At 42.4% G+C, this 23,054-nt stretch overlaps 1 protein-coding gene and 1 long non-coding RNA gene across 5 annotated transcripts in view; one reads left to right on the top strand and one right to left on the bottom strand.

Annotated features, from left to right (window-relative positions):
• The window catches only part of PID1 (phosphotyrosine interaction domain containing 1), a 159,630-nt gene extending 140,006 nt beyond the window's left edge, over positions 1 to 19,624 (bottom strand). The window contains exon 1 of one of the 3 annotated variants that reach the window (XM_073359838.2): positions 19,246 to 19,624. In XM_073359838.2, the coding sequence (XP_073215939.1) occupies positions 19,246 to 19,275 (30 nt within the window). In that variant the 5' untranslated portion in view covers positions 19,276 to 19,624. Of the gene's footprint in view, positions 1 to 2,199; positions 2,239 to 19,245 lie in introns of those variants that run through there. The other 2 variants (XM_073359837.2, XM_073359836.2) reach the window with 2 other exon arrangements.
• Positions 19,615 to 23,054, top strand: part of LOC140917316 (uncharacterized) — a 75,594-nt gene continuing 72,154 nt past the window's right edge. For both annotated transcript variants that reach the window (XR_012160787.1, XR_013636355.1), the window contains exons 1-2: positions 19,615 to 20,057; positions 20,217 to 20,293. This is a non-coding gene — a long non-coding RNA (uncharacterized LOC140917316). The remainder of the gene's footprint in view (positions 20,058 to 20,216; positions 20,294 to 23,054) is intronic.

Genomic DNA, 23,054 nt, shown 5'->3' with positions numbered 1-23,054 from the left:
ATCACAGCATGCTATTATTGAAAAATTGCTTCCTTTTTCATTTTTACTATGTAATTATAAAATAAATCAATTGGAATATATTGTACTTACATTTCAGTGTATAGTATATAGAGCAGCATAAACAAGTCTTTGCCTGTATGATTTTTTAGTTTGTACTGACTTCACTAATGCTTTTTTATGTAGCCAGGCAAATATCTACATGAGTTGATGTATTCCCTGGAAGACATTGGCACACCCCTAGGGGTACATGTACCCCTGACTGAGAATCACTGCTTTAATTAACATCTTCACTGGCCTGAAATTTCAGGGTTTCATTGCCCTGGATTGTGCAAGGCAGTTTCCCCATTTATTTAGGACCCCATTCATTTAGGGCCCAGTTCATGAGGTCCTTACAGACCTGGACAACCAAAGCATTCACAAGACTGACACAACAGGATGCCACGTTGCTCAGTTTTCACAACAGAAATTACTACAGTAGAAGACTCCAAGGACAGGAGGACCATGTGACCACAAAACTTCAAAAAACAAAGACAGAACTGAATGCTAGGATTTTCTCATTGCTGATACAAACCTGCCAATGTGAGCTATCTTTATTCAAGCAACCTTTTAAATGTATGATATTCACTTCCTTTGTATTCTGAGAGTGTCAAGGTTCCTTCCCCACTCTGAACTCTAGGGTACAGATGTGGAGACCTACATGAAAGACCCCCTAAGCTTATTCTTACCAGCTTAGGTTAAAAACTTCCTCAAGGTACAAACTTTGCCTTGTCCTTGAACGCTATCTTGCCACCACCAAGAGTGTTAAACAAAGAACAGGGAAAGAGCCCACTTGGAGACGTCTTTCCCCAAAATATCCCCCCCAAGCCCTACACCCCCTTTCCTGGGGAAGGCTTGATAAAAATCCTCACCAATTTGCATAGGTGAACTCAGACCCAAACCCTTGGATCTTAAGAACAATGAAAAAGCAATCAGGTTCTTAAAAGAAGAATTTTAATAAAAGAAAAAGTAAAAGAATCACCTCTGTAAAATCAGGATGGTAAATACCTTACAGGGTAATCAGATTCAAAACACAGAGAATCCCTCTAGGCAAAACCTTAAGTTACAAAAAGACACAAAAACTGGAAAATACATTCCATTCAACACAACCTATTTTACCAGCCATTTAACAAAAGGAAATTAACGCATTTCTAGCTAGATTACTTACTAACTTTTTACGGGAGTTCTGAGCTGAATTCCTGATCTGTTCCCAGCAAAAGCATCACACAGACAGACAGACCTTTGATCCCCACCCCCTCCAGCTTTGAAAGTATCTTGTCTCCTCATTGGTCATTTTGGTCAGGTGCCAGTGAGGTTATCTTAGCTTCTTAACCCTTTACAGGTGAAAGGGCTTTGCCTCTGGCCAGGAGGGATTTTATAGCACTGTGGACAGAAAGGTGGTTATCCTTCCCTTTATATTTATGACAGGGAGTAAAAAATAATAGCTTACCCTTTAGAAATGTCATGTGTTTTTGCACTAAGACTAAGCTTCAGGGTTCTTTAATTATAAAACATTAAACATAAGATCAAAATGAAAATACAATAAATACTTTCTAGCCATTCCTTAAAAATAGGTGAAGCTATACTGTCATCTCACTATTGTACAATAAAAGTTAATAAGATTCAAAGACATATCCCCATGCACCGAGATAAGACTAAACTCCTAAATATGTGTGAGCTGAGTAGTTCAACATACATTTATCAAAGAGAACTGTCTGGTTTTAAAGAAAATAAAATCCATCCTTTGGAACTCTGCACCTAATGTTCCATCAATAAAACATGAAAAAGAACTAGGAGCTCCGCCTCCTCCATAATCAGAACCACATTTTTAAGAAAGGCAATTTATCAAAGGTTTTCAACAAGTTTACATAATGTATTCCAGTGGCCACAGTTACACTGATTTACTAAAGGCATTCTTTCACTGGAAGGTAATCTCTGCAAAGAGAAGTCAGGTACTATAATCACAAACCTGATATTTGGCACAAACCCATGGCCAAAGCTACCCAGGGCCTGCTTTCTATGAGTCCAGATTGGTATTTTCCAAGAAATACCAGAACAAAATGAAAAGTGGAATATAAACAAATGTGCTGGGCATTAATGTCATTTTCATTTGAGGGAGCAGTGGAAGATCTCCACATCCCTCTTCACTTTCCACCTACTCACCTTTCCATGCACAATCTTACAAATGAAGGAGGTGAATTCCAAACCCTGAAACTGGAAAACACATGGGTGTTAAACTTGCAATTTTTAATTATTATTATTACATTTCAGGATCTAATTCTGGAACGAACCCCGTGTGGGCATGACCCAGGAACCCATGCGGAAAGCACAGCAGGATTGTGGCCTTGGTAACAAGCTTTTTATACCAATACAAAAAAATGTGGCACTGCTAGTTTCTCTTTTTTTTTCTTCTTCTTCTTCCCCCCAGCTCCCAGTTACCCTACTCTGGTCACAACCCATTGAAGGACTGCCCCCACAGCATTCAGATTTAGAGAAAGTATTGTAAGCATTCTCCCCGCAAGATGCTCTGTCCCTACAGAACAGAGCTCCCTTCTCTGTTTCCAGCTTCTCTGACCTGACAAGAAATGGTAGAGGCTCACACTTTGTGGAGGCTATGGGAAAGGCTGGGAGCCCACACCAGTGGTGAAGGAAGCATGTTTACTCCTTAAAAAGCCAAAGCACCATGAGAAGACCCCAGTGACTCTAAAGGATTGGGCAGGTAAAAGAAAGGCAATCTCTGATGGGGGGGGGGGAGAAAAAAAGGCTAGAATCCTCTGATCTCACCTGACCTTCAAATAGTTCCACTAGTGGCCTTGATGTGCCATTGTTGTGGGAGCCAGGGTCTTAAGCAAGTCTCCTCCAGCAGACCAACCAGAGGACCTGAGATGGGTCAGTCAAAGCCCCCACCCCCTCCCCACACACACACACACACCCTCCAACAAGGAATCAACAAGCCTTTTATCTCTGTCAGATACTCTGACTTGAGAACAAGTGCAAAGGCAGGTCAGAAAGCGTGTGCATCATCATGGGGATCACTGCTGGGTAGCTTTTTGATTATCTACCAAAAAAATCAGCTCTCCATCACTGTTTAGCTACATTTCACACCACTCTGGCGAGTCCATTTCAGTGGAATGCAGTGAAGCTTATCTTTATTATCAAAGATTTATTCAAACAAATAGCATCAAGCTCCATAGTCCCTTGCAGTCTAATTACAGAGCAGACTTAAAAGTCACATTTTCAAAATCTCATTTCTTCTGATTCTAATCCAAACTACTAAGTACAGCTGTGAAAATGAAGCCTGTTAACATTTGGATTGTACAGATTCCCTTAAAAACACTGAAAGAGACTCAGGCTGCTACATTGTTTTAATCACATTTATTGATATTCATAATTATCTCCCTAAAAATTCTCATAGAGCAGGAGGTAGCATTAAAAAAAAGACATGAATGTTGATTTAACATCATGCAGTGGTGCTGGTATGGACAGCACAGAAAGCAATATTAACTGTGGGCAGTACGATCAGGGGTGCTGGAGGTGCAGCAGCACCCCCCAGCTTGAAGTGGTTTCCATCATTACAGGGTTTACAGTTTTGTTTAATGGCTTTCAGTGCCCCCACTACAAAAATTGTTCAAATGCCACTAAATATGGCACGAAAGCAGAAAACGTTACAAACAGAAATCTCTCACTATGTTTATATATTATACTTACAGGCCTGATGCACCTCTGCCCTATTCTAGTTGTATACAAGGAAGTCAACGGAGTTCCATGGCATAATACTAGAGTAATATAGTGATAAATTATATATACAAATTTTACACAGGCACAGTATAAGACTTAAAGACAAGGAAATTTTACATTTGTTTGGGTCACTAGTGATAAGCCAGGAAGTGCTAGAAATCTTCTGAGAATACCAGGATTGGATCTTGTAGTAGATAAGAACGGCCATACTGAGTCAGACCAAAGATCCTTCTAGCCCAGTACTCTGTCTTCCAACAGTGGCCAATGCTAGGTGCCCAGAGGGAATGAACAGAACAGGTAATCATCCAGTGATCCATCCCATCGCCCATTCCCAGTTTCTGGCAAACAAAGGCTAGGGACACCATCCTTGCCCATCCTGGCTAAAAATATGAAGTAAAATATGAAAGAGAGACTTTCTTGGAATAGTACATCAGATATATTGAGCAAACTATACACATGCAACCTGTAGGGCAATATTAATATCGTCATTTATACTGGATGCAAATACATATAACATTTGATTTATCTTTAAAGACGCAGTGTACAGCAGGGAGCAAAAAGGGTGAAATGATTAAGGTCAGGACTACAGAGAGGAGCTGCAGGTTCTAGTCCCACAAAATTCTTACATGAACCTGGCCTTTAGGGGTCATTCCTAAAAAGTGCTTTGGAGACAATGCGTGAGGTGGATGTTCAGAAGTTGTCAAGATCAGGGCCTTAATTTCACTGTGACTCAATTTCCCTATCTGTGAAATAGGAATAACTCTTCACTACCTGCCCTCACTAACACCTCTGTGAAGTAAATTCACTCGTGTTCATAAAACATTTTGAAAACCCCAGTTGGAAGGTAACGTATCAGTGCAAAGTTTTATTACCATATTCATCCTTTATCTTGTCTCTTTGTTTGGTACTAGGTTTTTCCTGTTCATGTGAAGATACAACTGACAGTTTTCTGAAAAGATAAAAATGCTTGCTCACCTCTGGAGCTTACAACAAATACAGTAGTGCATAGGTAGTCCCTTCAATAGGATTCAGGCACCAGCTTGGATAGCTAAGTGTGGCATTTTGCATAATTCCTGAAAAATATTTTTCTGGCAAAATAGAAAACATAGAATCTCAGGGTTGGAAGGGACCTCAGAAGGTCATATAGTCCAACCCCCTGCTCAAAGCAGGACCAATCCTCAATTTTTGCCCCAGATCCCTAAATGGCCCCCTCAAGGATTGAACTCACAACCCTGGGTTTAGCTGGCCAAAGCTCAAACCACTGAGCTATCCCTCCCCCCAATAATAGATCCCAGATGGTAAGAACTCATGGTGGGCAAAGTGTTTTGTTACAGTAAAAACAGACTCAAGCCTAACCTGAACCAAACTTATTTTTTTCTAATTATTTTCAGTTGCTGCTTGTCTCTGCATTTTCCTGGGCCAAGCTGGGATGAGAAGTACCAACATACCCATGACAAGGCTGTTCTTAGAATACTTCTGTCCCCACTGAAAGGAAATACTAGAAATCTCAGGAGAAGACCTCTCAGCATAACATTTTAAACAAAGTTTAGCATATTTATGAGACTTGGATAGCTGAAATAAACATCTAGTGAAGGCTTTACTGCACTGAACTTTTTGATTTTTTCCCAGCAACTATATGAATTTCAACCGCAGATCAGTATCAGCGTAATCAGTTTAAAGGCTCACACTAATCCTGACCGTAGGAAAGCTTGTCTCCACCTACAAAAAACCCACAGGAGGATGTGGAAACTCCTCATGGAGTTCCTGCTCCACCAATTGTCCCTGAAGGGAAATGCCAAACCTCTCCCCACACCCAACCTCTCTCACACACACACACAGCGTATTTAGCCCCGAAGCTTCATGTGAAAGCATTTTGTCCAATGATATTTGATGAGACCTTGAGGATTCATTAGAAGCCATCACCACCTGCATGGGAACTTTGGGGCAGTCCGCATTGCCAGACTGCCCCTTGCTGCTCTCCCATGGATCCATATCAGCAGCTGACCTGGGAAACCTTCTAGGTGAAGAGACTCTGCCTCACGGAGGGTCTTTTCTCTGAAGCTAGTACAGCCTCATGCTGTACTTCCTTTCTGCACTTCGCTATAAGACTGGCAAAGGGGAGGAAAATGTGGACCTGATCCAAAGCCCACTGAAGCCATTGGGAATCTTTCCACTGGCTTCAGTAGGCTCTGGATCAGACCAGAATTTCCAAAAGAGCTCCGCACCCATATTCAGGGCCACATTCTGAAAACAGTGCATCCCTCATACAGGCAGCAAATAAGTGGCCGGACTTTCTAAAAAAGCTCTCTGTATGCTGGGTGCTGAGCATTTGAAAATCTAGCCCTGAGCTCTTCTGAAAATCTGGCCCCTAATGTAAAGCTCAGCCACCCCCTTCAGACTCAGAGATACCCAAGTCAGGAAACGGGTCTCCTGGAGGTCTGAGTTGGAGGCCTGAAGAAAGTGGTCACAAGCCTGAACTTCAGGACACTCAGCTTTCCTTCACAAAAATAGCCTCCATTCTCAGTGTTCTTGGCAAGTCTCATCAAATACCATTGGACAAAATACTTTTCCATGAATTAGGATTTGAAACTTGTCTGACATAATGCAGTCACAACTTCAATTGAAGGTGATGGTGGGGGGACGCACAGGTATGGTGGAGGGATAGCTCAGTGGTTTGAGCATTGGCCTGCTAAACCCAGGATTGTGAGTTCAATCTTTGAGGGGGCCATTTAGGGGTCTGGGGCAAAAATTGGGGATTGGTCCTGCTTTGAGGAGGGGGTTGGACTAGATGACCTCCTGAGGTCCCTTCGAATCCTGAGATTCTATGATTCAAACACAAGGATGCTGTCAATTTCAAACTTTCAATGCTACTATGCCAATCTCACAGAAGTAGCTTAGTCACCAAAACTTAAATTACTAACAGGTCAAAACCTGTATTCAATTTCTTTTCTGAGAACAACATTTCAGCAGTTCTGTCATCAGTGAATTGATATGATAATTTTTAAAGTAACAAAGATTCCATTATGGTTTTTTTTTATAAAGTACACAGTAGCGGCCCAAAAGACTATCATTGCCATTAGTTGTAATGTTTTCAACTGTTACTATATGTGTAAATTAGCTTTATTACACAATATCAAATGGCTGTGAAAAAAACAAGTATAATATATTGCTGAAAGGACTTTTCAATTACCCACGTTTAACATCTGTGGTCCAAATTCTCATCTCACTTATACAGATGCATCCCAATTAAGTCACTGGGGTTGGATTAGTGTAAGTGAGAGGAGAATTTGAGCCTGGCCCATGGAATTCTATGATGTATCCCAGTTCAAGTCCTGTCAAATCATACACTGAATCCTATTTCAAAGGAAATCTACAGTGCTCTCGGCCAAGGATTAGAGACAGTACCATTGATCCCAGTGCCGTTTGCCATCAGACAGCAGAAGAATAAAACCCACACAGATAAGATAGTAAGCTATTTAGACTCTGCATTCTTCAGTCCCTTGACTGCCTTCCTTCAAGGAAACCATTGATTTTTGTCATCAGAGAGATTGTCAGTTTCATAAACAGAAACTAGCAGTAGACTATAAATGAACCCTCGTGATAATTTTCCAGAGGGTTTTCCACAAGGGAGCCACTGATTTTGATTTTCTTTGGTCATACATTACTTCCCAAAATTAGCACTTTTCAAGAGCCATTCATTTTCTACAATGCATAAATAAAGAGAAACGCCCAAACTAAGTGGTGCCAGATGAGCTTTTCTGAATTCAGACAGTTCTGTTTTAAGGATTTTTGACTGGTATTAAATTAGAGTAACAACATTTATTGTGAAATTTTGATGCACTATAAAGTATCCAGAAGCCAGATAATGCCAAAACCTGGGCGATAAAATATTCTGGACTGAGGAATCTACTTTGCCTCGATTCAATTTCAAGCACTTTTCACTTTCCTCCTTGTAATTACAAAGTTTAATAAAACCAAAGATCAAACAGCAATGTCAGCATGTTTTTGTCTTGTAGCTATTTGTATTCATGATTAAATAATGCATCACACATTGTAGTTTTTGTTTGTTTGTTTTGAAGAGTGTAGTTTATCTTAAATTGTTTGATAATACTTCAGAATATATTAGGAACTGTATTGTAGTATATTCTGTAAAAAATAAAAGTCTAGTAGTACAAGACCATACTACAGATGTCTGCTATTAAATTCTTGCTGGTCTTTTGGTAAGAATTATCAGGTTTCCAGATTAGCAGAGTGATCAGAAAAGTGCTACATGAAAGCATTTGGCCTTTCACATTTACTAATCATGACACTTCACAGAACAATATTCTGAACTGGAAATAACAACGCAGTACTAGTTTGGATGTTTGGGGGGTTTTTTGGGGGGAGGGGGTGCCAAACAGGGGGAGGAGAATGTATTTTACCTCCCGTCAGTGATTTGAGCCATGCCTAGAAGAAGAAAGAAGTCCAACAATGGTGATGGACAATCATCAAAAAGGGATTTCTCATGTTGTTCAATTATACCAGTATATATGAAGCCTTTTAGCACATCCAACTTGAAAACATGAAATAGATGCAGAAGCACTTTATAGAGTGATCATTTATTTAGTTTCCTTTCAACATCTATATTATTCAGGTTTATCTGCATGTCATTTGAATTCAGATTAACCGTTAATACAAAGTGAGAGATTTGCAAAAGATCAAGTGCTTCCTGTACGGCACGACTTGCTTGCAAACGGTCAGCGCTGCAGTGCTAAGTAGAGCACTTGCAGAACTACCTCTTCGCTCTCCTTTCCTACTCTAGGAGAAAAGGTACTTGAACACTGTGGGTTTTTACACACATGTAAATATAAATAGGGAGAACCAAAAGGCTTACAAACAGCATGAATTAGGAAACTATGCACCTACTCAGATTTGCTACAATGACCAATTGGACCATGGGCAGTCAAGCCTAGTGGCTGAAACAAGAGTTCAGCCTATTGGTTAGACCTGTGTCCAGGACAAGCTGAGGGTCAGAAGCCAAATGCCGAAGCCAGTGGGTAACCAGAGTCATAGGCCACAGGAGGAGCTGAGGATCAGCACCAGAGAGACAGCAGTTGAATGCCAGAGCCAGAGGGTAACCCTGAGTTGTTAGCCAAAGGTACAGCAAAGGATCAAAGCCAGAAGGGAACAAGTGCTAGAGCCCAGAGCAGGCAAAGTAGGAGCAGGTTCAGAAACAAGGCTGGAACAGGGGGCGCAGGCAAGCACAGCTGCAGGTGTGGTACACACTGAACAGCTGCTAATCTGCTGTGGCTTACAAGCAGGGCTGCTAAATCAGCAGCCAATCAGATGCTGTGGCTACTCTGTCAGTTCTAAGGCAATGCAGCTGGCTGGGTTCATTGATTGCCTAGCAGCAGAGTTAGTCAGGGACAGGCGAGCACCTAAGTCCTAGCAGGTCTGACCCTCGACAGTTACCTAGAAGTAATGTATGGTATCGTGACTCCAGAAAAATGTAGGTTTTATAACCAACACCATTCTTCTCAAAGGCCAGCAAATGGAACCGTACTAGGCCCTTGATTGTTTTCAAAAACACTTCAGAACTCTGCGTGATGAACAACAAAAATAGCTGCCCTAGAAATTACAGCCACAACAAAGGCAATAGGTTTCTGACCCTCACGTCCTACGCCAGGAGCAGGAGATATGTTTAGAAATCATTTAAAATGAAAGGTTTCGGAGAACTCCATGCATTGCTTGAAGTGGTATTACAGCTACAGACTATGAGCCAATCTCATCAGCCTTCTGTTTACAACAAGCAGTAGATTCTACAGCAAGGACCACTGCAAAGAGAATACATAAGAAAATACAGCAAGCCAGGGGATTAAGGTGTTGCTGTATGCATAAGGGAAGAGCACATTTTAAATAAATACAAACACCTCTTGATAAGCTTTCCAAGAGAAAAGACAAGGTATGTTCATATTCCATGCTTCCCTTGACATTTTCCTGATAGAAAATTAAAGCAAAGACGAGGGACAATCAAAGACTGGGGATGAAGGGTGTTTTAAAAGAGACAGTCTAAGATCATTATTACATAAGCGTGATTAATAATATGTCTATATGACCAGCAGTGTGGGTAATCATAATCTCTTAAGCATCAGTGCATTTCTCTGCACCAGTGGCTTTGAAAAGTCATACAGCATTACACGAGTTTGTGTCCACAATGTGCAAACCGTGCACTGTCCTATGCAATTACAAGAACTGTCATAGCTAAAAACAGGGTAAAAGTGAAGATGTTTCTACAGGTGAAGGAATAAGGCACAGTCAAAACATGCTCTTCCTAGATCATATTTTCAAGAAAATTCCAAAACTTGGATATTTAAGCATCTCTATCCTAATTTTTGTTAAATCCACTGAATTCAGTAAAAAGTCTGCCACCAACTGAAAATACATCAGACAATGAATGATTCTTCATTAAACAGGAGGGCAATAAGACAGGCCTCATTCTGAGAGAAGTGGAGCATAGAGTTGAGTGACAAAGAAAGCATTGGCCACGGCTCATTAAGCAGGAACAAGAAATTTATGCCACATTATTACAAAAATTACACCTTTCAACAGCACATCAACCTTTCAACACTAGGCTGTCATGACAGTGCTAGGTACAAACTCAACATCTGTTGGAACTGCACTCACAACCATCTGTTCCAGAGGTTTGAAGGTTACCAAATGAATTAGTTACATTTCCTGCAATCTGAATTTACCACAGACATTTTCAATGCCTTACTCTACCTCGGATGCCCTTACACAATATGTGAGCTCTATTAATGATGTTATTACTGATGTTGATTGTAATTATTGCATGATCAACAATCAAACCTAAATTTCAAGAGGAAAATCAATGGAACTTGGGAGGATTGATCATGTTAGAATAAATTGTAACTTTTATATGAGCTACCACATATCTGAAATGCATAGCTTTGTATGTAGTGTATGGTTTGGCTGCGAGCTTAGGGAGGTGAGGAGCAGAGCAGCAGGTGGGCAGGGATGAGGAGGCAAGCGGTGAGGCAAGCGGTGGGCCCTGGCTGTGAGCGGCAGAGTGAGAAGGTGAGCAGTGAGCCACCAGCAAGCAGGAGTTCTCGCGGAGGGCAGGGGGTGTCCGTGGCAGGGGAGTGAGGAGACAAGTGGCAGGTGGGAGGGCTGAGAGGAGGCGAGCAGCGGGTGTGGGGGTGAGAGGAGGCAAGCGGCAGGCGCATGGGCAGCGGGTGGAGACCCCCTTTGGGGAAGCTAGCTCCCGACTCCATCCCTTCCACCCGCAGCCCCTCCCGGCAGCCAGAGCCCTGAGACGCCCTACCCCCCTGTGGCTGGAGGCACAAACAGCAGCTAAACAATACAACTCTCAGGGTTCTCCAAGCAAGGATGGAGCAAACCCAGTATAAAACATACACACCCTCTCCTGCTTGGTCCTGAAAAGAAACTAGCAAACTCTCAGATCTAAAATTACCAGGATGGACACCCTACTTGTATCCATTTCTAAGACATAATTGGCACCCATAGATTGCACAAAGATTGTATTGCTATCTCCCCAGCTTAATATTCAGATACAATTGGAATTTGTCCAACACCTCTTTTTCAATAATTTATGTTAGAGGCCAGATGGCAGCTGGTTGTCTTGTTAAGGTCACAAGATTTTTTTGGGCAGGGGTCTTACTGTTTAAGCTATCCTGAGCTCTTGAAAGGAGACATTAGCAATCTTCATCAATAATGAATACAATAGGACCCCACTGGTTTTCACCAACCATGAAGGGCAACATTCTAGCTTATAAACAGTGGGTCACACCGTTATCTCAAAGACAAGACAATGGAGCTCACTCAGTGGCCTCCTGCCACTACTTCACACCGTATCTTCTCACAGGGTTAAGACCTGCTAAATAAATTCTAGTCCTTGGCCAGTTGGATCAGGACCAGATCTTTGCTTCACCCAAGTCTCTGTTTCAGTCTTCAGTGGCATCTCTTGCATCCTTTTGATATCACTCTCTTACATCTCTGTCTTTCATCTCCTCGACTAACTATCATTGTAACTAATACTTTGAAAGCGTGACTCCCTCCCCACCTCTGGTCTGACTGTCCTTTGGATTTTCCTTGTATTTGTTCAGATTGTAAACTCTTTGTAGCAGGGCTTACTCTCTTTACCATCTTCCAGCCTCATCATTGGTGACTTCAACTTCTGTGCTGACATCCCATATGTCTCCTTAGCATGCTGGCTCTTCACCCTCTCCTCCTGGTCTCTTTCAACACTGGATCAATTTTCCCACACACCAAAATGGCCACCTCACTTAAGCTTGTCTTCACTAAACATTGTTCAATTTCTAATCCCTCAGTAGCTAATTTACCTCCGTCTAACCACCATCTTGTTTTCCTCAACATTGCCCACCCACCCCACACCCAACCTCTGCGTCCATGGCCTCCAGTCCATCATTCTTCATGGCTTCCCAACGCATTCCTTCCTATTAACTCTTACGTTGACTCAGATGTTGATTCACTCTGTCCCTCGCCTTACACTTCTTTGCCCTCTCTCCCACAACAAACACCTCCCAGTCAAACCCAGTTCTCCCTCTGCATCCACATCCCCCCGATCCTATTCGTGCTCTGCTAGGCACCTCTGCACAAGACCACACAGAGTTCCTCCACTACATAATTGCTCTCTCCTCCTTCAAATCTGTCCTATTCCTAGACAAGCAATACTAATTCACCACCCTCAGTGATTCCTTCTCCCACAAACCCAGACACCTATTCACCAGCTTTGACTCTCCTTATACCCTCCCCTTCCGTTGAGCCCTCCTCCTCCAGGCAGGCTATTGCCAATCTTTTCAGAGAAAAGACTGAGAAGATAGGACATGATCTCATGCTCCCTCTCTTTTCTGCCTACACCCTTCAACATTTCCTTGTACTCTTTCCCCTTCCTCCTCTAACTGCCTCCCATCTCCTTAGCTTCTCACTCTCATTGTTTCCTACCCCTCACAATGCAAACATGCATGGTCTCTCCATACTTACAAAAAAGTTTTATCCCAATTCCCTCTCCAGTTACCATGCCTTCTCTACTAACTTAACTTATTGCACCACCTACATTTACTTTCTTCAGTTTCTCTCCACCCACTCCATCCTTGCTCCCCTCCCATAAGGCTTCTGTCCTCCATTCCACTTAAAACATTCTCATTGAGTTCTCCAATAATCTCCTCTACAGATCTCTTATCACTTCCCTTTAGTGACTCAACAGCATCAATCACTTCTTCCTTCTTACAGTTTTGTTCTTGCTTGATGTTCATGACTCTGACCTCTCATGGTACTCCTACCTCTCTGAGCACTTAATTTTCACCAGCTCATCCTCTTAACTCCCATTCTCAGTTAGGGTCTCACAGGGCTTCCCCCTGAGCCCTGACACCATCTCCAGGTAGTTCCCTTGTCTAGCAGATCTCATCCACTCACACAGATGCAACAACCATACTCATGCTGATGATTCACAAACTGCCTCTCCAGTCCTGACCTGTCTCCTGACATCAAATCCCTGATCTCGGTCTGCCTCTGATATCTCCTCATGGATGTCTTGCTACCAATTTAACATGAACAAAACTGAGATTCACATAACCTCTGCTCCCCCGCTGCAAATTGTCAGTTGACAATGGCTAGGCAGGTGGCTAGCAACGATTACTATATTATAGGCAGGGCTAGCATCCCTTTGTGTAAGGGATGTGTCTTTTACCGACCCAATAAAAATCCACTCAAAATTGGCCATGTTATAAGCCTTTGAAAAAATCTCAGTTTGCACATGCACTGTAGAGACTTATTATATTAGCAGCTAAATTCTCAGAGAGTCAATCCCCTCACAGCTCCCACGTGCTGGCTGGACTGGGTATGCACCACCACACAGCGTGAATGAGCATGATCCAGCCACGAGCTGCAGGGGCTGTGAGAAGCACTTTCCCTGTAACTGCTGCTCTTAGCTGCTGTGCCCCTCGGCACCACAAGGAACAGGAATCGAGAACAGGGAGACTCTCGAGCCTGTGCTCTCAATTTCCACACCACTGGCACCCAGGCAGCATGGAGGAGGGAGCCGTCTAATTCAAAAGCAGGAGGGAAGAGAGCTGGACCTCTGGGGTGGTAAAGGGAGAAGACTGGGACATGGACGTGAGAAAATGATATTGGAAAAGGAGTTGAGGGTGGGGCCGGGGAACAAGTTGGAAACAAGTAGTGGAGAGAGGCAGTAAGATTGGACAAGGAGTCTGTGGGAACAGGAGATTGTGACAAGGAGACAGAGTTGGGGGGAAAGTCTGAGATCAGATGAAGATTCCAGGGTAGGGAGACTGGAACAAAGCATCTGGATGGTGGACACTGAAAATGGTAGTGGAGAAGGGGAGGAGACTAAGATCAGATGAGGCACCAAGGGCTGGGAGGAAGGATGGAGACAGACTGGCTGGGCAAAGAGCCTAGGATGAGGGGTCTGGAATGGGGAGCCAGGGTAGGAGGAGACTGGGACTAAGATGAGGATCCCAGAGGGGGAGCTTTAGAGACTGACTAAATGAGCAGACTAGGACTGGAATAAGGAGCTGGAATGTTGGGGTGAAGAGACGGGACTGGAACTGGGACATGCTAGGGGGCAGAAGAAATCAGGCTTGGAAGGAACAGAAGCAGAAGGGTCTGTAATTTCTAGAGAAAACTCTCTTCCAGAACCTGAAATGGAACCCAAGAAGTCCATGTCTTATCACTCCTCTGCCGTGAGCAAATATCTATGAAACCCACTGGTAAAATGCCTAATCTCCCACTCTGGTTAGGGTGACCAGATGTCCTGTCTTATAGGGACAGTCCCGATATTTGGGGCTTTGTCTTATATAGGCACCTATTACCCCACACCCTCTGTCCCGATTTTTCATACTTGCTGTCTGGTCAGCTTAACTCTGGTGCTGGTCCACATACAGCAGAGGTCCCCAAACTGTGGGGCACCCCTCCTAAGGGGGCAGAGAGGAATGTTGGGGGGCCATCCTGTGCAGCCCATGCCAACCCACACAGGGGGCAGAGAGGGAACACCATCCAGCCCTGCTCTACCCCCAGCCCAACTCCAGACTCAAGCCATAGCTCTGTTCCACCCCCAACCACAGCTCCACTCCACTTCCCGCTCCAGACCCAGCTCCATTCCACCCCCTGCTCTGCCATCATTCCCTCTCCACCCAAAGGCCAGCTCCACCTCTAGGCCCAGCTCCTCCCTCATCCCCAGCTCTGCCTTCAGCCCACACACCTCTGCTGAGCTAACTGAGCAGTAATGGAGTGGGGGCGCAGACAGATTCCCTTTCTAGTAAGGGTGTGCAAGATCGAAGAAAGTTTGGGCACCACTGACATGGAGGATGACAACCTACTACGGCAATCAGTGACTTCATTAGCTCAAGTAGCAGAGGTCTGTGCAGTGAATCTACATGTTCTAACCCTGCTGATGATTCATGTGGGTGCCAGTAGGATACCACATGATGGAAATTCTGCTTTGTTTTTTTAAAGCAAACCAAAAAACAAACAACAAAAAAACTATGTTAAAACAACATTATTTATATTGCGAAGTCAAACACTCAAAGGTTAGGACACACCAGATTTATGATTGCCCATGCAACCTTATTTCTGTCTCATGTTATGTATATGTTATGACACACTCTTTCATTACATACTATTTTCCTGCAGGATGGATGGTGCTCACTGAATGAGTAGCTATTAAATATTTTATTTTATTCTCATTGCTCAATGCGTGGCCCCATGGCTTATTTACCACACACTACTCAAACCCTTCTCTGAATACAGAATTATTAATTTCCTCATGGGCTTTTCTCTACACTTATCGTTATAGGATCTGACATCACTCAATTTCTTTCCACAATAGCCCTGTTAAGTGAAGTAGTATTATTATCCCCATTTCACAGACAGACAGGGAACTGAGGCACAGAGAGATTAAGGTCAAAAGTCTCCACTAATTCTGGATGCCTAATTTGTGATGGCTAGGGCCTGATTATTCAGAATAGTTAGCATTCAATAGCATTTTATATGTTCAAAGCACAGGTCCCAGCTGCAGCTGTGAGTGTTCAGCACTTTGGCAAATCATACTTCAACTGCCTCACATTGGGGGCAATGAGGAAATGAGGAATACCCAGTTAATGGTCATCTATAAAAAGTTTGTTTTATATGACTTGCCATTAGCACCAAATAGGAACTCTGCCTCATTCATTACACACTTTTCACATTCTGCAACAAATGAAACAGGGGTCATACAAACAAGTCTCCTTCATTACATAACCCTCAGCCCTCCCTAGGACAGCTCCATCCTGTACGATGAATGAGACAGGAGTCCTACGGAAAAAATGGACAGCTTTAATGTAAATACAGTCTGTATTCTAATACACATGCACAAGAGGGCTGAATTAAAGTTTCACAAGCATTTCCAACTTTGGGGTGCTTGATTTTGCAACCTAACATTCTTTAAATATAATGTAGTATATATTTATGCTATAGTATTAACCTTCCAATTCTACAAAGCGTGCACTCAGTCAATCTATGCAATTACCTTTTCATTCGTTATGCCCATTCATTACACCTGGTTTTAATTTCAGCCCCTACCCGGCATGTGCTCAACTTTATGCAGTGAGAGTAGCCCTTTTGGCTTCATTGAGACTACTTACAGTATGTCAAATTCAGCATGTGCAAAAGTCTTTGCAGGATCAGGGCCTGAGACTAAGTTCTTCAGGGCAGATATTGTCTTTTACTATGTGATTATAAAGGGTCTGCACAATGGGGCCTCTAGCCATTACTGGAGAATAAATAAATAAATAACATGCCACCATGGTTAATTTCATTCACAAATCACATTTCAGGCACACACAAAGTCAAAGGTTCCTAACCACTGAAATTGCATTCCTTGGTCTGATTAAGAAGCATGGATTATTACTGTTACTGGCTGGTAGAGATTAAAACTCCTAAAGACTTGATCATACTTGGCTTTAATATCAAATCAGAGCAAGTCTTTGAATTTTCTCCTCTCTGGTATCAAAACAATTTTTTAATTCCAATTGCGGAAGCAATAAAATATTTTAATATGTTCAACTATTTCTCATTAGATATTTGTTTTGGAAACTGTATGAAGTTGCTATAGTGGAACTACAAAATAAGCTTTATTTTGTCTTACTTTCTGCAAGTCTCAAGTTTCCATATGTATTTATTCATACAATATATTTAAGAATAAGGGGATGCACTTCAGGCAGGTAGGCCTAAAACTAGATCTACTAGCTGTGGTTTGGTTTGCAGGCACACTATTTCCCATCATGCCACCATCCCTCCCACACTGCCTTCCTGCTCTCTTGTCATGAGAGGGGGGTTGAAATATACAAGACTTCTGAATTCTGAAGTGGTAAGAAAGCAAAATTTGTGTATATTTCATTAGCCTGCCTGCTCATAAGAAAAAAGAATAGACACAGAGTAAAGAGATGAAGTGACACACACATGCACACACAAACAAAATAACACTGACCTTCAGATGCTGTTGGCAGGTTGCCTTCCAGAAAAGTTAGATTTTTAACAATTTTACAGCTTTCATTTTGAGGATCTTACGGGGGTTTTAGGGTCAGGAGACTAGTTACTGTATAATTATGTTTAAGGTAGACTAAATTTTGCATCTGTCAACTCCGCCTGTGTCCCATTAATGGTATTTTTCATAAGATTTTATAAAATGTAACCATTGTCTTTAATGAGCCAGGCCCTTTCTTCATTATATCACAAATGTTATATAATCTGATTTAAGAAAAGACTACTAACATGACAAAGAATACAACAGGAAGCACTAGAGCCAACAGTTGCACAGCCAAATAACCATGAAATGAAAGCTGATATTTCTAATATGGAAATATCACAAAGCAGAATATATGCCAGAATAGTTCAGCTGCCAAGTGTCATGGGCTTTGGAACCCACACACTTCCCTAAATAAAACATGCTGCGCATGAATAACTTAAATAGATAAAAAAAAATAAAACACATTCAGAAGAGCAAGAGCCCAAAGTCACAAAGAAAGCACATCAAGGAATTTTGACTGCCACCATGACTCGATCTTCAAAGTGATGCTGCATCAATACCTCTCTCTCTCTCTCTCTCACACACACACACGCCTTTATAGATAAGTGAAACATTAAAATAAGCCTACACTGCACTCAGTTAGGTACTGTATGAATGCAGATTTGTATTAAAATAAGGCCTTTCAGAACATTTATTAATATCACCTTAGCATCCCAGAGTAGAGTTCCTTATTTGAGGTTTGATTATTTGCAACAAATATGTAAATGTGTTGTCCCACCCCATTTAGAATCTCCCTTGAAATTTAGAGCATCAGTGATCTAGTTGGAATCTTCAATATTACAAGATACTGATACTCTCTAAACAGGCTGCTCCTCACTGCAAAAATGAATTCAGTTTGTGAACTTTACCTACGACTTTTCATGAGGGCTATATGTTTACTTATAGATCTCTGAACTTCAAGTTAAATCTTTAGTTTGCATGCCTCAATAATGCTGCTTGTCCCCTCCTTTCAGCATATTTTCTTTTTGCCCTATGCCTTCAAATTCATTCTGCCTTAAAGGTTGTTTTATTTTGCTACTTAAATAGTTCTTCAAAGTTTACTATGAGATTTAATGCTGCTTTAAGCATGCCAGAAAGTTTGTCTTTGGGATTGTGTAAATTCATCTGGCAATCTGTCTAGTTGACCATCTGGAGAACATTTCAGAGAAAAAAGCATGGAGCAAAACCCTGCAGTAAGGACAACCCTGAGCCCCCAGAGACCTTAATACGTGTCACTGATGACTCCTGCAAATAACTAGACACGTCCAATTTTCAGTATTGCTCAACCCCAAACATTCTCCTGCACCCGCCATCCAAATCCCATCAAACAAACATTTTCTTGTTTGTATGCAGGAGTCAATGAATTGGCTAGCGCAATACCTGATGAGTTTTGACTCTTTATAAACTTTTCCCCTTAAAAAGAAAGAAAGAAAGAAATGGAAGGGAGTTGCAATAACCAGAAAGAAAATTAAAATCCTATTTTCAGGAGGAGCATAAATTTAGAGAGATAACATCATAAATGCAACCCAAAGATTTTCAAATCATCTGTTCTGTCTTTGAAAAAGTCAGCAACAACAACAACAAAAACCACCCCACATCTGGATTCAAGAAGCCCAGCCCTGGACCTGTAAATCCTGTCAGTGGAATGCAATGTTAAATTGTTGGGCAGAAAGTGCTCCACACACAGAGACCAGCTGAAAGTTGTAAGCGTGATCTATGCACGGCCATGGGGGTGGCGGGGAACGAATTCAAAACAAGGGCTTACCAATGCCCCCTACATATTTTTGACACAAACCCTCGGATCACATGACCCGTTCCTTTACAGACACGCCAGCCCCGCCTCAGTTTCTCCCCCTGCCCTCCTCCCTTACCTGCAGTCTCTCAGTGGCCGGCTGCCACATAGTTCACCCTCTGTGGATCTGCGGGGAGAGGAGGACACGGCTGCTTGCGAGCTGGGCTTCAGTTCTCCAGGCTCGCTCACATCTGCTCGGGGTGGCAGCGAGGTGCGCTCAGTCCTTCAGGGGCCGGTGCCCAGCCAGCCAGGGAGAGCCGCCAGCTGCGCGAAGCCTGGTACCTTGCACCCCGGGCTCTCCGCCGGCTCCTCCGCTAGCCGCGCTGCGCTGTCCTATTGCACCAGCGAGCGAGCGAGCGGGCGGGACGCTGAGCTCCGCCGGCGGCCCCCCAGTGCAGCGGCAGCGGCAGCGCCCGGGCTTCTGGTCCCTCCCACGGCCCCGCCCCCGCTAGCCGGCGCATCTCCGATGAGTCCCCCTCACCCTCCTCTTCCTCCTGCCCCGCCGCCCAGCCGGGCTACGCTCCGGAGCTCCGGGCCCGAGCCCCGCGCGGAGGCTCAGCTTGCTGCCGCCGCCGAGCACAAATGCAAGAGATCTGGGGCCTGGGTGAGCCACGTATCGCCCGTGTCAAACCAATCTGTGTAGTACGGCGCGGCTGGTCGCCTGCAAGACCCCAAAGGCACGCGCCGTGCGTCGGGCAGAGCGCCCCAGAGCTAGCGCGGCTGCTTGCTGCGCGGGATATGTTGGTATGACATGTATGATGTGTTCAGCATGCGTCTTGCCTTTTGCTGGGGCACGCATGATCTGTCTATAGCACGCAGCCTGTTTCTGTCATGACGTGGTACGGAGAGGTTCACCTCATAGGCATCTCCCAGCACCATGAGCTATGCAGGGTATGTGGATTTAGTATACTTGGCTTGCATGGCATATTTATGTCCACGCTATAAATAGCACTTATACTTTCGGATGCAGGACACCCTTTTGGCAATGAAAAAATTAGAATCACTTTAAAATTCGGGTTACATTTTACAGAATGTTTGCTCACGTTTCAGATAAATAAAGGAGATTGATTATGTCCAGCTGTGACACGAGCTCCTACTGAAACTTCTCATCCATTCCATGTGGAACGGTAGGTGAATGTAACAGAGACATCTACTGGCTACTGGTGTAGCTTGTTTTCTCAGAGGCACAGGTCTTCCTTTGGACTTGGGTAAAACAGCTCCCTGGGTGTAGGCGGGCCTCTGGTTTAGTATTTCCTAGAGGGACCATTTCTTATACCAAATAGCAATGTTTATTTTCTTCTTCATTAGGCCTTTTAAAACCCTGCTAGGTCACTGTGTAACTACACCAGTTACATTAGTAATCATTAGGGCTGTAATTAAAAAAATTAATTACAATTTAAAAAAATCACAATTAATAGTGTGATTAATCGCACTGTTAAACAATAATAGAATACCATTTATTTAAATAGTTTTTGATATTTTCAACTTTTTCAAATATATTGATTTCATTTACAACATAGAATACAAAGTGTACAGTGCTTATTTTATATTTATTTTTGATTACAAATATTTGCACTGTATAAAACAAAAATAGTATTTTTCAATTCATCTAATACAAGTACTGTATTGCAGTCTTTTTTTCATGAAAGTTGAACGTACAAATGTAGAATTATGTACAAAAAAACCCCTGCATTCAAAAATAAAACAATTTAAAACTTTAGAGCCTACAAGTCCACTCAGTCCTACTTCTTGTTCAGCCAATTGCTCAGACAAACAAGTTTGTTTATATTTTCAGGAGATAATGCTACCCACTTCTTGTTTACAATATCACCTGAAAGTGAGAACAAGTTTTCGCATGGCACTGTTGAACCAGTGTCGCAAGATATTTATGTGCCTGATGCACTAAAGATTCATATGTCCCTTCATGCTTCAACCATCGTTCGAGAGGACATGCAGCCATGTTTATAATGGGTTCTTCTCAATAACCATCCAAAGCAGTGCAGACCAATGCATGTTCATTTTTGTCATCTGAGTCAGATGCAGAAGGTTGATTTTCATTTTTGGTGGTTTGGGTTCTGTAGTTTCCACATCAGAGTGTTGCTCTTTTAAGACTTCTGAAAACATACTCTACACCTTGTCCCTCTCAGATTTGTAAGCCTTGGGTTGAGTGCTGTAGCTATCTTTAGAAATCTCACATTGGTACCTTCTTTGCATTGTCAACTCTACAGTGAAACTATTCTTAAAATGAACAGTATGTGCTGGGTCATCATCCAAGACTGCTATAACATGAAATATATGGCAGAATGTGAGTAAAACAGATTAGGAAACATACAATTCTGCCCCAAGGAGTTCGGTCACAAATTTAATTAATGCATTATTTTTTTAATAAGCATCATCAGCAGGGAAGCATGTCTTCTGGAATGGTGGCCAAAGCATGAAGGGGCATACGAATGTTTAGTATTTAAGTGCCAGATATTCCTTGCAATGGCGGCTACAAAACTGCCTGTTCTCACTTTCAGGTGACATTGTGAATAAGAAGCAGGCAGCATTATCTCCAGTAAATGTAAATGAACTTGTTTGTCTTAGCAATTGGCTGAACAAGAAGTAGGACTGAGTGGATTTGTAGGTGCTCAAGTTTTACATTGTTTCATTTTTGAGTGCAGTTACGTAACAAAAAAAAATCTACATTTGTAAATTGCACTTTCACGATAAAGAGATTGCACTACCGTATTTGTATGAGGTGAATTGAAAAATATTTTTTTGCTTGCCATTTTTACAGTGCAAATATTTGTAATAAAAAATAACAATGTAAAATGAGCACTGTCTACTTTGTATACTGTGTTGTAATTTAAATCAATATATTTGAAAATGTAGAAAAAATCCAAAAATATTTAATACATTTCAATTGGTATTCTATTGTTTAACAGTGCAATTAAAACTGCAATTAATCACGCTGAATTTTTTTCATCACGATTAATTTTTTGAGTTAATTGCGGGAGTTAACTTCAATTAATCGACAGCCCTAATGATCATATTGTGTATGGCGCCACACCTACCTTGTGAGCTCATGGATGTGGTATGTTTTCAGGGCACAGGGATTAGCCAATGTGTGTTCAGAATCGCAGTGCAGTTATCTGGCTACACCACTTTATTTTTCAAATTTATGATATTTCTACTATAATTAAGGGCACAACTCTGTGTCTCTGAGGCTGCTTCTTACCTCAGTGTCCAATGCAAAGAGCCTGTAATAACAGAAAATCCATGTCTGGAGTGTGCAGTAGGTAGTTCTACTGCGAGATGATCTGACAGTGTATTCCTGACAAAGCAACTGGAGTACCAAAATGAATAAGGAGAGATAATGTCATTCAGCAGGAGAAGACCTGAAAAACTGCGCTCCTGCTTGTGCTATGGGGACATAAAATATCCCATGGCACTTTCCTAAGAGATGTAACTTTCCCCAGTATGCTTGTCCAAATCTTCCCTGCCTCCCCTCCCCAACTGTATAACGTACTGTGATGATTGATTCCTGTCTCTTGTCCCAGAGTGGCTGCATTTCAGTGGTGCTGTATTCATGTCATTAGCCAAAAAGAGTTTTGGATTTTTTGGATGGTGCAGAAGTTCTACACTGCTCAGAATTTCTCCTGGGATTATTAAAATTACAACAATCTGCAGCGCACCTTTAGCTTTATCTATAAATATGTCTATATTGTGTACAGCAGGATACACGCTACAATAGCTTCACTTTCCATTCATTATAGCCCACCTCTATCCACATTCAAAGGAAGGGAGGGAGAGAAAATGCATGGGATTCCCCCACAAAAAAGGTAGCTAACATTGACTGTGGAGAATTTGAGTCTATCATACACAATAGCTAACAAAAAGATAGCC

This window comes from Lepidochelys kempii, chromosome 9 (genome assembly GCF_965140285.1).
Source record: "Lepidochelys kempii isolate rLepKem1 chromosome 9, rLepKem1.hap1, whole genome shotgun sequence".
Classification (NCBI taxonomy): domain Eukaryota; kingdom Metazoa; phylum Chordata; order Testudines; family Cheloniidae; genus Lepidochelys; species Lepidochelys kempii.
This window is presented reverse-complemented; position numbering and strand designations above follow the sequence as displayed.